General features: G+C 50.0%; 3 protein-coding genes across 3 annotated transcripts; 1 reads left to right on the forward strand and 2 right to left on the reverse strand.

Moving 5' to 3' along the window:
- Nucleotides 1–164: 164 nt before the first annotated feature.
- Nucleotides 165–954, forward strand: HO133_004675 (uncharacterized protein; the record flags this gene model as incomplete). The annotated part of the gene is made up of 6 exons (XM_037295591.1): nucleotides 165–325; nucleotides 386–414; nucleotides 521–573; nucleotides 633–651; nucleotides 704–797; nucleotides 855–954. The coding sequence occupies 6 exons, from the start codon at nucleotides 165–167 to the stop codon at nucleotides 952–954; spliced, it is 456 nt and encodes a 151-aa protein (XP_037157592.1).
- Nucleotides 955–1,044: 90 nt separating this feature from the next.
- HO133_004676 (uncharacterized protein) lies at nucleotides 1,045–2,465 on the reverse strand (the record flags this gene model as incomplete). Its single annotated transcript, XM_037295592.1, has 3 exons — nucleotides 1,045–1,496; nucleotides 1,543–2,375; nucleotides 2,419–2,465. 3 exons carry the CDS (start codon nucleotides 2,463–2,465, stop codon nucleotides 1,045–1,047), a joined length of 1,332 nt encoding a protein of 443 aa, XP_037157593.1.
- Nucleotides 2,466–10,010: 7,545 nt separating this feature from the next.
- HO133_004677 (uncharacterized protein) lies at nucleotides 10,011–11,855 on the reverse strand (the record flags this gene model as incomplete). Its single annotated transcript, XM_037295593.1, has 1 exon — nucleotides 10,011–11,855. The coding sequence occupies one exon, from the start codon at nucleotides 11,853–11,855 to the stop codon at nucleotides 10,011–10,013; it is 1,845 nt and encodes a 614-aa protein (XP_037157594.1).
- Between the last annotated feature and the right edge of the window lie 461 nt (nucleotides 11,856–12,316).

Consider the following 12,316-nt stretch of genomic DNA (forward strand, 5'->3'; position numbering starts at 1 on the left):
GATCGAGCTGTTGTCTTTCAGGATATTGGTGTGCTGATTAGATAACACTTCCTATAGGATTATCGGCGCAGGTGCAATACTGACTATGGCGGGGCTTTACTTCTTCATCCCGAGCTCTTCTTCGTTCTCCGGCCAAGCTAGGCAAAAGAACATACTCGGTACGAATGCTGGACCGTTTTCTTCACGAACTGTGGCTGATACAGTTGCCGGCTCAAGGTCAGCGGCAAGCGCTGGAGCGGCATGAAGGCGATAGAGAGGAAGAGGAAACTGGTGCGGAGAAAGCGGAGGAAGCGGAGATGATAAGGATACAGCGAGGGAGAAAAGGGTAAGAGTAACGAAGACACGAGGGTAGAATCGCTTTCTGCAAGAACACCATTGTGATCAGGATATCTCTTTCTTTACGGTGGGAGAGGGGTAGGTAAGCGAACTAGGTTATTTTTGGGAGGCCTCGGAGGTTACGGCTCCAATTTTATCTGCCCAATTACATTGTCCTTTATGGACTGATTGTGTTTTATCACAGAGGGCATGCTACCTGTACGCTTACTGAAGCTCTTCAATGGCGGTCTAAGTACCGTGCGTTACCTAAGTTCACGGTCTTGCGGCTTGCAGCATAAGCATAGCTCGATCATCAGGCATTACAGGACCGCAGACGTAAGCTAGAAGCATTTGCCTGTGCAAAATACACTGCTAACGCTGACCTCAGGGATTCAGTATATGTTTTCGAGCGCACCACTTGATAGAATGCCATCCTTTAGCGAACCATTCCGCACAGCAGTCCAGAACAGCCATTTGTCGAAGTCAGAAAGAGAAAGATGAGAATTGTCCTGAGGCTGCGTAAATGTGATAACCCCCAGCGACCCGGAACAGGACATCAGCACAAACATCTTGGACGCTTACGATGACGGTTCCCGATTGCGTGGAATGTTTGGCATGCAACAGGTCATGATCGAGTGAAGTTCATTCTACTACTGAATACTTCACAGGTGTCGTCTAGTGCTGGAGCTCCCTGTCATATATGCGCTGTCGTTTTGTTGTTGTCATACTCTAGCTTGTTGACTCGTCCGCGGCCTCAATAGGCTTGAGTCCGCTGTTTTCCTTGCGGTACGCCATCAGAAACATCTCCTTCATCTTCTCCGGCGTCAACACCGTTTGCCCACCTGCGATCGCTCCACCCGTGGCTACCAATGCTACACTTCCACCTACCGCGCCACAGGCAATGATCCCATTAACAGCTGCTCCGCCCCCCATGGCCGCGCTTTGACACCACGCAAATAAGCTACCGGCTTGTACAATTCCGATCGACGATTGCCAAGCGGTCACCGCTGTACCAGCAACAGGACCAGTTGCTGCAAACCCAGCTAGTCCCAGGCCAGGGAGTGCAATGACTGAAGCTGTCATAACGACTCCACCTGTGACCTGGGAGGCAAGAAGGAAGGGATGAGCTTTGGCGTACGCACGAAATCGACCACCAATTGATACTTGGCCGGATTCAGCGACTAGGGAACGTCAACAATGCTCGAATAGCCTACACGAATTACTTACGGAGTCTCTCCATCTCTTTCTCGAATTCCAGACTCCAGCACCCAAGGATATAAGGCCCCATAGCCATAGAGAAGACGTCATCTGGGAAAATGCCCCGACGGTAATGGTCCTGCACCTCCTCCTCGCTCAGCTCCTCGAAGGGTTCTTTTGCTGTCATGACCTCGTAGAGCAGAGTACCTAATGCAAACCTCTCCGCTCGCGTCACCCTCTCTCCCTCGTCAAGCCCGAGGACGTTGTGAGGAGGGATCCGGAAACGAGAGGGGTAGAAGCTCCGACCTCCCTTTTCTGACAACAATGCCACGACGGAACCATGTTGGTGCAGAAGGATATCCCAGGGTCTGATGGCCGCAATTGGACCGGGGTTTGATAAGAATAACCTCACGATCTCTTCAGCCCATCGTTGTTGCAATTCTTTTGTCATATCGGGTAAATCTTTGATATCTGTCAAGCTTCGTATGGCGTGTACATGGGGAACATCACCGCTCCCCCATCTGACTCGAATCCGACATGTTATTGGTTCAGGATCCATGCTGCGTCGGTCAACTGCGTCGGTCAGTTGTGGTTCTGTGAGCCACCCGTTTATTCGAGAGGGAAGGTTTTGTGTTGCAACGAGGATGTTGTGGAATTCAGGGATGATGTCCGTAGAATTGTTCAATTCTACGAGTGCTTGTGTAGCATCGGACGTGCGCGACCAGCAAACAGGCAACAGTGCATTTGATTGGACAAGAAGTCGCTCTTGCATGCCGAGACCCCGCGCTGCGAGTCTGATGTCAGCGTGTGCAGGATGCTTATAATTCTTGGCATCGTGATTTGATCCCACACCACCAAACCGCCTACAACAATGATAACCAAGAGTTTGATCAGTGACCTACTCACGATAAGAAGAACACAACGGTAAGCTCAAGCAACTTCTTGATAGACATTTCTCTAATGCTAAAGTACTCGTTCCCTTTCCCTCGGGAAATAATCTCACAATCAGAATACCATACTAATCATTGATTGTTGGTCTCTACAGATCAAGTGTATACTATCGATCTCTGTCTCATACGCATGGATTGTCTCAGTGCCAGATATTATGATATAGACCAGTGCGCGTGGGAGACAGACGAAGGTGCCAAGCTTTGATATCCTTTTTGCAGCCCACACCCTACAAGGAACATCCCCTCGTCCCAACTCAGTCGTGAATAGACTTCCGTCTTCCTTGGGCGCCGAGAGGTGGAATAGTCATGGTTTATGAGACCCTTTCGTGCCGAGCTGTCAACGCGTCCGCCCTCGCCGAAGATACTTCCCATGTGGATTTCTCATCGCAACTGGAGGGGAATTTTTCGTATTGAAGGGTCCCATACCCTGCGAGACTGGTCAGCTGTCGTTGACGAAACGGTATGTGATTGGGTGTGGGACGGTGCGATGACTCCGTTTGGGATCGCGGCGACTTGGGGACACGGCAATTGAGGGGGGTGAGTGTGGCTATGGAAGATTCAACTCGGATGGGGCAGTTGGCATTTCTGACCGGGCACCGCTTGATCGGTGTCAAGTCCAGACGGGTACTCCTCATGGTTTGAGGGAAGACGGAATTCTATTGTTGGCTATCTGTATATATATGAACGACTAGGCCAGCCGCGACCGAGATGCTTTTCCCACTGCTCACCACCGCCATCACCACCACTGGCACATGACCGCAACGACCTACACTCCGGCCTGCCGAGGTACGACCTCAAGTCAGCAGCTCCCCCTTTCCCTGCCGCCCGGGCCCCTGAATCCCCAACATGTAACCCCGTAGAGTTGGTCCCCGCGCTCTGGAGCTCCAATCTGCCCGCATTCGAAACACCCATGCTGATGATTTGATTGGACGACCCTGTGCGGATGTCCCCGTTCCAGGACATGAGATGCGCGTTGGACATCACCCAGACGATCATACACTGGCAGTTCCGGGGGGGGAGGGTCTCGTTGGCACGGCGGATCGGCACTGAGGGTGAGATTCAACGGCCGCGGCGAAGCCGGTGCGGTACGTCCGGGTGAAGTAGTCGAGCATGGCGGTGGAACCGCTCAAGGCATCTCCTGCCCTCTGGGTCAAGGTTGGGCGCCAGATCTTCGGATCGTCGGAACCGCGGGCGTGGTTGACGACTGTTTTGGACGTTGGCCTCGTCCGCGATGGCTGCACCGCGGACGCTGAGAGCCGGGAGGGTGCTAAGGGCGGTGATGCGGTTGAGTTTGACTATGATTGCGAGGGATAGCTCTGATCTTTTAGTTTGAAGGGGACATTTCATGTTAAAGGATTGATAATGAGAGGAGGAATGAGGGCATGTCGCGCTCTTGGAGTATCCCACTCCAAACCACCTCTTCATGTCCCATCGCCCAGAATCTTAATGTTAGAGCACGACATGGGGGCCATAGTGCGCATGATGTGACATCTTGCCGTCTATACTCGGAAGCTCTGCTTCCTCTCCCTCGCCCCTTTACTCACTCCCGTTCGCATCATCACAACGCTGCTTACGTAGCCGAGTCTTTCCCTGGCCACGTCACGCTGATCTCTGACTGTATCGTTTGGTGTTGTGCCTTGCTGCAGCGATACTAGTATACGCTACGTTTTAGGTAGTAACAGACCTTTAGCAACCACCCTTCTGCTCCAGTCGCAACGATTCGCGGAATCCGTCCCGGCCTTTCTTCTGCTACAACGAGAAGGATCATGCAGCTCCGATTCGGCCGATATCTTGTTGTAAGCCCCAAGATGGCTATGGCTGCGAGATATCACACAACGTTCAACCTCGCAGGCTTGCGGGCGCTGATGCGATTCACGGGCCGCGTCTTCATTTCCTTGGGAGATTTTCCCTCTTCGACTTCGACTCGATGTAAAGGGTCGGTAGCGATAGCAGTCTGCTGCTTCGTACCTCGCGAATGGATGACTGCAGTCGGTTTCCTCGACTGGGACTATCGGGGGTCAAAGTCCATCGGACCGTCCGCCTGCAGGAAGCTGTGAGGTGGACGGCTCCACGCTCTTCTTTCCAGTTCTTCGCCGCGATCACGACGACGAGCTGGTCTCGTTCCTGCAAAGTGGCCGGGGGGACGGGCGGAATGGTTTATTCGGCTTGTGGTTTTGAGTGATATCGTAAGGAGGTCCTTTTCTTGTTGGGTCAGCGGGCTCTATCGAGGATGTGCCAGATCTTGACGCGGAACTCGAGTCGAATGAAATATTATCGCAATCAGTATTTTGGTGTCTGACAACCTTCGGCTATGATACTCGGGACATTCCCTTCCAAATATGGCTTCGTCCTACGATCTTCGCCTATCATCTGCGTCTTGGACGCACTCCGTATGGTGTTTCGTGTTATTTTCGACAGCATCAGCCTAACGTCGCCACGAGCCGCTGTCCTTAATGTGGCGGAACTACGATTCCGTGACGTGGGCGATCAGACTGAAGAGAGTAGCCTCACTAGTCTACAGAAAAACACCCCTTTTCGGCTCGTAATGTTCGCATTCGGTGCGGTCCCTCAGATGATCTAACTCTACGCCGTGAGTGGAGTTCTGACAACGCCATTGTGGGGCAGTATATTCTTGAGCTCTTTCGTCGTCCTCAAAATTATGGTTCGAATGTCCGGAGGTAAATGGCATAAGTCTATTCCGTCTTACAATCGAATCAACACGGGTAGAATGATTGAAATCGAAATCTCCAGTTGTCATACTTATTCCGTCGTCAGCGCGACGCCATTCATGGGTCTTCCGAGCTTGTTAGTTCAGAGGATCCACAGAGAAGATAGCTACGAAGACGAAATAAGCATGTTCCTTCACCTTCTAAGTCTTTCGGTAACTTTGGTAGTCGAACTCACTTTGTCGGACAAGAGATTTGAAAGCAATTCATAGTTCACTTTGGTGCTGTTGTGCCCAATTACCCTATCTGTATATGTCACTGTATTGGTTGAGATTTCTGGTAAAGGCGGACTTGCCCAACAGCTCACAACTGGCGGTAGAGACCTTGCGATGACCGCCAGCACAATCTTGTGGTTCCGCAAACATTTGAGCCGAGAGAATGCGGGCTATCTAGAGCTTGGTTTGCAGGTATGCAGCTTGGTTTGCAGGTATGCATTTTTGCTGGTACATCTTCTGGCCGCGCTGCTAGGGTATCAAATGTGGTTGTATAGAGGTGATACCTGGAAACCTTCTTGGACCGATGCACTGGATTGGGAACAAGCGCTTCGTTGCGGGATAACCCATGAAGCGTTAGGGTAGTTCTAGGCATTGAAGAGAGAGCCTGAGATAAAGGGAAAATTGGATGATGATGAAGACATCGCGGTAGCGATAATGGATTTGACGGCGGTTGAGAAGGTGACATCGATCAAATGGCATACAACAGTGGAAGCTTTTGAGAGCACTCCGGGGCCGTTGTTGGATTTGGAAAGCAAATGTGCAACGCTAGGAAAATATGAGTGAGACTGTATCTTGCTACATCGTAATGTGGGAGTCTCAAAATCGAGTTCTGCTCTCTCTTTCGGACGAATCTCGGTATTGCGTGCTCTTGTTTTCGATCCATCTAGGGTTCTATTCCGTAATCCCTATTCGTAAGAGGTAACCTTGTGTGAACCGTTGAAACTACAACGTCTCCGGACCGCTTCGGTAATCGTAGAGTTCGATTCTCAAAGGTCCACTGCGGAGCCATTGACCGGCGCTTCCAGTGTCGGGAATGTGAACCGTGGCTCATCAGCTTCAATTAGTCGATCTTCTTCAGAACCTGTAGACCAGATGAATACTCCAATGCTCTGATATGCGCCTTCGCCGATTCAAAGACGAGGATGAGAATGTCAGCCGTGAACTCGGGTACAGATGCATAACAACACATGTAGGACAAGGACCGTGAGAGTATTTGATCAAGAAATTCGGGAGAGTGGATGACAGAGATCTCACCTGTTAGCTGCCACCCCACCTTTCCCTGACTTTCGATACATTTTTTAACCAAGCCTTCGGCTACTTTCCAGATATTATAGTAGGTCGTCGTGTCCGATGTTAATCCCGTCTTCGAGCCCCCGGGCAGCTGAGCGGGATCTGGGAAATCTGAAAGCATGACTATCGCCAGCGTACATGTGCCTAGTTCAAGGAAAGGATGTTAGCAGCAAACGGTGGCTTTTGGAACAATTCGACCTTGACACTTTGGAACCATGATGATTCCGTGGTGGAATGGATGCAAAGGAGAAGTGAAATGACAGCATTATCATTGGTGGATAAGCCTTACGGAATGTGTATTTTCGAGGAGTCCGTTGCGGCGGTGAATGTGTAGTTTTCTTTGCACCTGGAGCCCTGAACTCTTTTGATTTGCGGTGGCCTGCGTCATATGTCTCGAGATAGAAATAATCGAGCACTCCCAAACAGTCGTCGGGTTCCAGTTTCGGGAGAGACCAACTTTCAATCTTGGTACAATATTGCATCCGAAAATTACTTTCCGCCACGGAAGTATGAGAGGAACTTCGGAGATGCGTGGATGTCAGGTTCGAGACAGTTGAGCTTCTGGTGATATTGATCGTTGAAGGAACGAAGGCAGAGCTCGTGCATGCTAGAGATCCTACAACAAGGAGAAAGCGTGGGATCATCCTGATGAAGCAATGAAAAGAGGGTTCGCGTTCAAAGTAGAGGACCACGGGACATGGAGAATGAGTCCATGGTCACGACTGCTCCTAGAGACCCATAAAAGCATGGGTTTCTGAGTGCGTATAAGCGAAATGCGCTTGTCGAGGCGGTCAAGCTGCTGTTGAGCGCGTGTTGATGGGGAGATATCCTACAAGCGTGGTACTGACTGACATGTCCCAGTTATGATGGCAATCTACATAAGAGAATAAGAATGCCATCTCTCGGAAGATGCGCGTTTTAAAGGACTGTTTTCGTAGTTGACAGATCATATAGTTGAGGTTTTGGATTTTCGGACAGAAAGAAGAAGAAAAATAAGCGAGAACGAAAGGAACGTTATGATATCCTCATTCACTTACTATGTTTGTACTCGATAGAGTTCACTCATTTGAGCCAACATCTTAAGAGGCTTGTAGACTGCACATCTCTGGCAACATCAGTCAGACACTAATAGCCCAATCAATCACAACCCCTGAGGTTGTCAAATATTCTACCTCCAACTTGAAGGACGCAACAAAACCCTCAACCAAGTCCATTGATGATGGCCTCACTGTTCTGGCCGCCTTAAATGTAGATATATGCGAGTCGGCTCAAGGGATCTCATCCGTCCATGCTCGACTTGACGGCGTCCTATCTGCAACGGATCCTGTTGGTCAAGCGCTGCTAGTTGGGCAAGATAGCATCAAACGTTCTGCGGGTACTGCTCCGGAGATTGTTCTGTTTGTGGACCAATGATTCGTCTTGTGCACATGAGGGGAGGAGTACTTGCTACTCAGAGTTGGGGTTTCGATTGTGGCCGAGCTTCGTGTTGGTTTTTGGTGGCTTATGGCCACTAGCCCTGGCCTGGGACAGATAGCTCACTCGAGGTTCAAGTGGATTTAAGGCGCCAGGGAGGCTGAGATGCGGTCCCTGCAGCTGCCTATATTACTGTGAGCCACAGACTGACTGCTTAGAGGGGAAAAGTCTCAAGTGGGTCTGCATATATAATCCGGAGTATGTCCGCCTGCACGCCTTCCCTCCTTATGTTTGCAGACCAGTCACATATCTCCAGCCATAACAGACATTCGGTATAGTCTATGATCTATTCGCATCCACCGACACTTCCGCAAAGTCAGAAGGGTCACTGAGGTCTTGAAGAATTCGTGAAGCAACGAGATGATTGCAGCCATGGGTAGACAAACCTTCCGCAGTCCCAGGCTTTGAGGGAATGGAGCATTTGGTACAGAACTGTGCCGATTGTTTCAATGAGAATTCAAGGGAAGGAGGGCTGGGGAAAAGGACGAGTGTAGAGATATGCCAAGCAGGTAGAACAAGAGCTGGTCCAATTGACGGACCACTTGGATGTGCTACATTTCCTTGGTAATCCTGCAGCTAGAGCGTTGCACTTTTCATACATCTGAGCCGTAAGGCTCCTGTAGCCTGCCTTCCTCTACTTTATACCTCTCCTTCTCAGTGCGCCTTTACTGATCTCAAGAGTCATCTTCATCCTCCCCCAGCTTTCCAGGAAAGCAAATGGACAGCAATGCAACGCCAATGCCTGGATATTCTTTCTTGACCGCCATTCAGAGAGCCCATGGCCTATTCTCCGAGAAAGTATTCCCGGTATGTTAGAGGAATTCCGAATGCAGACGGCGAACGAGATTTGCCTGCCACAACAAGTGTGTGTATCATCCCCAGAGCCCCAATACCGACTAAGAACGATGTCTGGTCCTTGACTCCAGAGACCGTTATTAACAAAACGACCCATGTAGCAGTTAAATTAGCCATGATCCATCGAGTATTGTTCCCCGTTGATATGCCCTCACCCGTGCTTGCTAAAGCTTTCCGAAATAAGATAGGGAGTCCATATACCATGCTGCAATTCGGAGATCGAGTGATCCGAATATGTAGCCGATGCGATGGCCATGTGCAAAAAGCAGACTTGAAGCCTTTTCCAAGCGATTGTCGTATTGTTATACAGGTATAGGTGGTTCAGGAAGCTTCTTGCAATTTCGACGATAGAGACACTTGGGTTATAGTCGAGTGGCTTAACGCTGTGATTTTCCCAGTTCGCGGGTTGGTATCTGGCCCTCGGAGAGCAGGCAGTAATAGCGAGTTGCACCAATAGCCTGCCTTGCGCACGAGACCTTTCTCTCTCTACCTACATGCTTTGGGCGCAACGCTCCCTTATCAAATATTAACGGGGATGCGGCTTGAGGATGATAATCGCGCCACTTCCGTAATTGGGAATGCCTGTCGACTGCGCCCAAAGGATCAATCCATGCGCGATACGCCTTCAAAAGTCATCTCGATACCTGCTTGGTATTGGCGGAATCCATCCGGAGCTCTATAGCAGGATCCTAATCTGCACCTTCGTACATTACCATGGATAGAGTCCCATTCATACTCTACGACATTTCGATACACGCCATTGAGAAATGTAATAATATTCGAGACCACTCAGAGGCGGGATCAGCGAACGTGTTGAGTTCAATATCCATACTCCCCAAGTACCTTCGCCGTCTTTCCTTGACATTTTCTTGGAAGACTTGAGGGGAGGTCTGGGGCTCAATGAACAATTCTTGGGGACCTATGCATTCGGGACAAGAATGCAGTTGCTTTGCGAAGCATTCCGCTCAAGTGTTGGTAAATGTTCTCTCTTCCATTCGATGGAGTCCCTTTTATGTTGGAAGAGAATAGAGCCTGGACGTGCATTCGAGCTGGACAGCCTCCTCCTCATGATGCTAGCTTTGACCCGTCTTTCTGTAAGCGCACCAACGGTCTGGGCTCGCAGCAAACTCCTGATGCAGTCTTGAGGACATGTCGAGTCTGCCGAAAATGGGACTGCCAGATTTTGGGAAGACTACAGCGTTAGCGATCTATTCAAAGAGTCCTGAAAGCAATTTCCAGTCGTTGGCATTACCCTCCAGTAAGTCATTCTGTAGTGCAGAATTCTGGCCGGAGGCTGTCTGACCAAGGTCCCAGATACAGATTCCCAACCTACTCCACACCTCTGCATTCGTTTTCTGGATCAGTATCAAGCCAATATTGAAGCGATCACCATTGAACTCGGAGTTACTACCTCCCGCCAGCTTCCACCAACCTTCAGTATGCTGGTCGTCGCTGAAACGGCCTAATAGTAAGACATATATCGAAAGCCCTTGCCGGGAACAAAGGGTGACCAACTCGGCTGCCAGTCTATGCTGTCGTTCATCTCTTGGTATATCTTGTGTGGGGTCATCAGTGAAAAGAGAAAATGGCAATAGCGCCGATGAGTCCACTATAATCTGCTGTGTGCTCTTCTTCCCAGTTCTCCTCCTAGGAAGTATATGACGATCCATGGAGCTCCAGGCTTTTTGTAGAATTTCGAAGGAGCAGATCTTGCCTACGAATGAGGCACAAGAGTTGCCATCAACCTTTGTAGATGAGAATTGGCATAAACATTTGTGATCCCCTAGAAAGCTGCTAGTGACAAAATAACCTACTTTGGAAGCCAGCTCAGGAACTCTCGAGTTACTGCTGACTCTCCAGGCCTGACCTTGCCTTGCAGGCTGGGTGTGAACATGCAGTTGGCTCATAATAGGATACTTCGTAAGTAATTCCTGTCCAAGCTGTAACTCCAGCTCTGGCAAATTGGGGCTCGCCCCCTTGTCTGCGTGGGGTGCTGAGATGCCCAGTTGAAAATCAAAAACTTGCATGATTCCGTAAACGCGATCTACGGGTCTTGAAGTCAGGCGATTTGATGCCACAGTGTAAAGAGCCATAGGATTCTCCATGGCAAGCGCCGCAAGACCACTCCGCTCAATCATGTCGATGAGGCGAACTTCTGTATCTGCTGTCGGCAGACTCAGCGCCCGCTTATAAGCTACACTTCTTTTGCATACAGCACTGAGAGTCTCGCATGCCGTGAAGATATCTCTGAGCTGTGGAGAGCCAACGCGAAGAGCTTCCACTTCTCCAGAGATTACATAAGCCCACTGGCTGAGGAAGGCCTCCTGTAGCGTCCACAAGGAGCTGAACCATCGTTCTTCGGTTAACAAACTAATGTTCTCTAGTGCTGAGGCTAGCCATTGCTCATCACCTTGGAGGAGCATCCGACGGGTGTTTGCCACTATTCCAAACCAATTTTCCTTGATCTTTGCCTTGGTTTCTTTTATCATTGAGGCTAGCCATCGTTCATTTCTAAGCAGGGTCATCTTGAACTTTGATCCTGGTATGCTGGTCCATTGATCCTCAGGGAGAAGAGTCTGGGTCAGGCGCGGCTCAGCAGTTGCTGCAGCTGCAACAATGCCGTTAATCTCTCTCTCAAGGCCTTGCAATGTGGCTTGGTTGAGCCACACGATAACACGTTTGGCCTTTCTGAAAATTCGTGCTTGGCGCCCTATCTCGACTGCCATTTGAGGATGATTGGGTATTTGATTAATACAAGCAACATCAAGCCAGACGAACTCGATTTTAGAAGGGGTGAAGGCAGGATTGTGACCGGAGTAAGAGGTGGGCTCAATACTTCGACGAATGAGTTCCTCAAATTGCCCTACAGTGAAATGAGAGTCATCAATCCGTGGGATCTCCCAGTCCACCCCATCGAGCTCGATGGGCTTGACATGAGGTCTCTCGAGGGCTGAGTTCAGTCGATAGCGACCCCAGGTGTACGAAATTGCGCTATATCTGGGCTTTATGTGCCCCCCGTATACGTGGCCGGCTTGCCACTCATAGGAAGTCATGGTAGGTACGTGCAACAACCTCTGCGGCCAATCGCCAATTGAACCGTCGGCGTCAGTCTGAGACGATATCTCCATGAGACTTGGATCGAGAATGCTGATTGTGTCCCCGCGGCTCGCGAGTGTTTGGCATCGGGGACTAGGTAATGATAGGCAGATGCATGAATTCTTTGAATCGGCGCTACATAGCTTCAGTAATTAGCATTTCCTACGCGGAGAGAATGACTGCTTAGTATTCTACGGTTCCAGGGCGATGACTCGACGTCTGACTCAGCTTCACCATCATTGGTCAGAGGCTTCGCCTAGCGGGAAAGGGGTTAGATCCAATCCTCTAGCAAGATGAAGATAGGTACCTCAGTTTTCCTCGTAAGCACCAACCGCCTTCCGTCTCATTTGAGTGCTTATGTGTTTTGCTCATCAGTCACAACTAACTATTATTCGAAGAAGGATCAATACGCAGACCC

This window comes from Letharia lupina (genome assembly GCF_014066315.1).
Source record: "Letharia lupina isolate WasteWater1 chromosome Unknown contig_2, whole genome shotgun sequence".
NCBI lineage: Eukaryota > Fungi > Ascomycota > Lecanoromycetes > Lecanorales > Parmeliaceae > Letharia > Letharia lupina.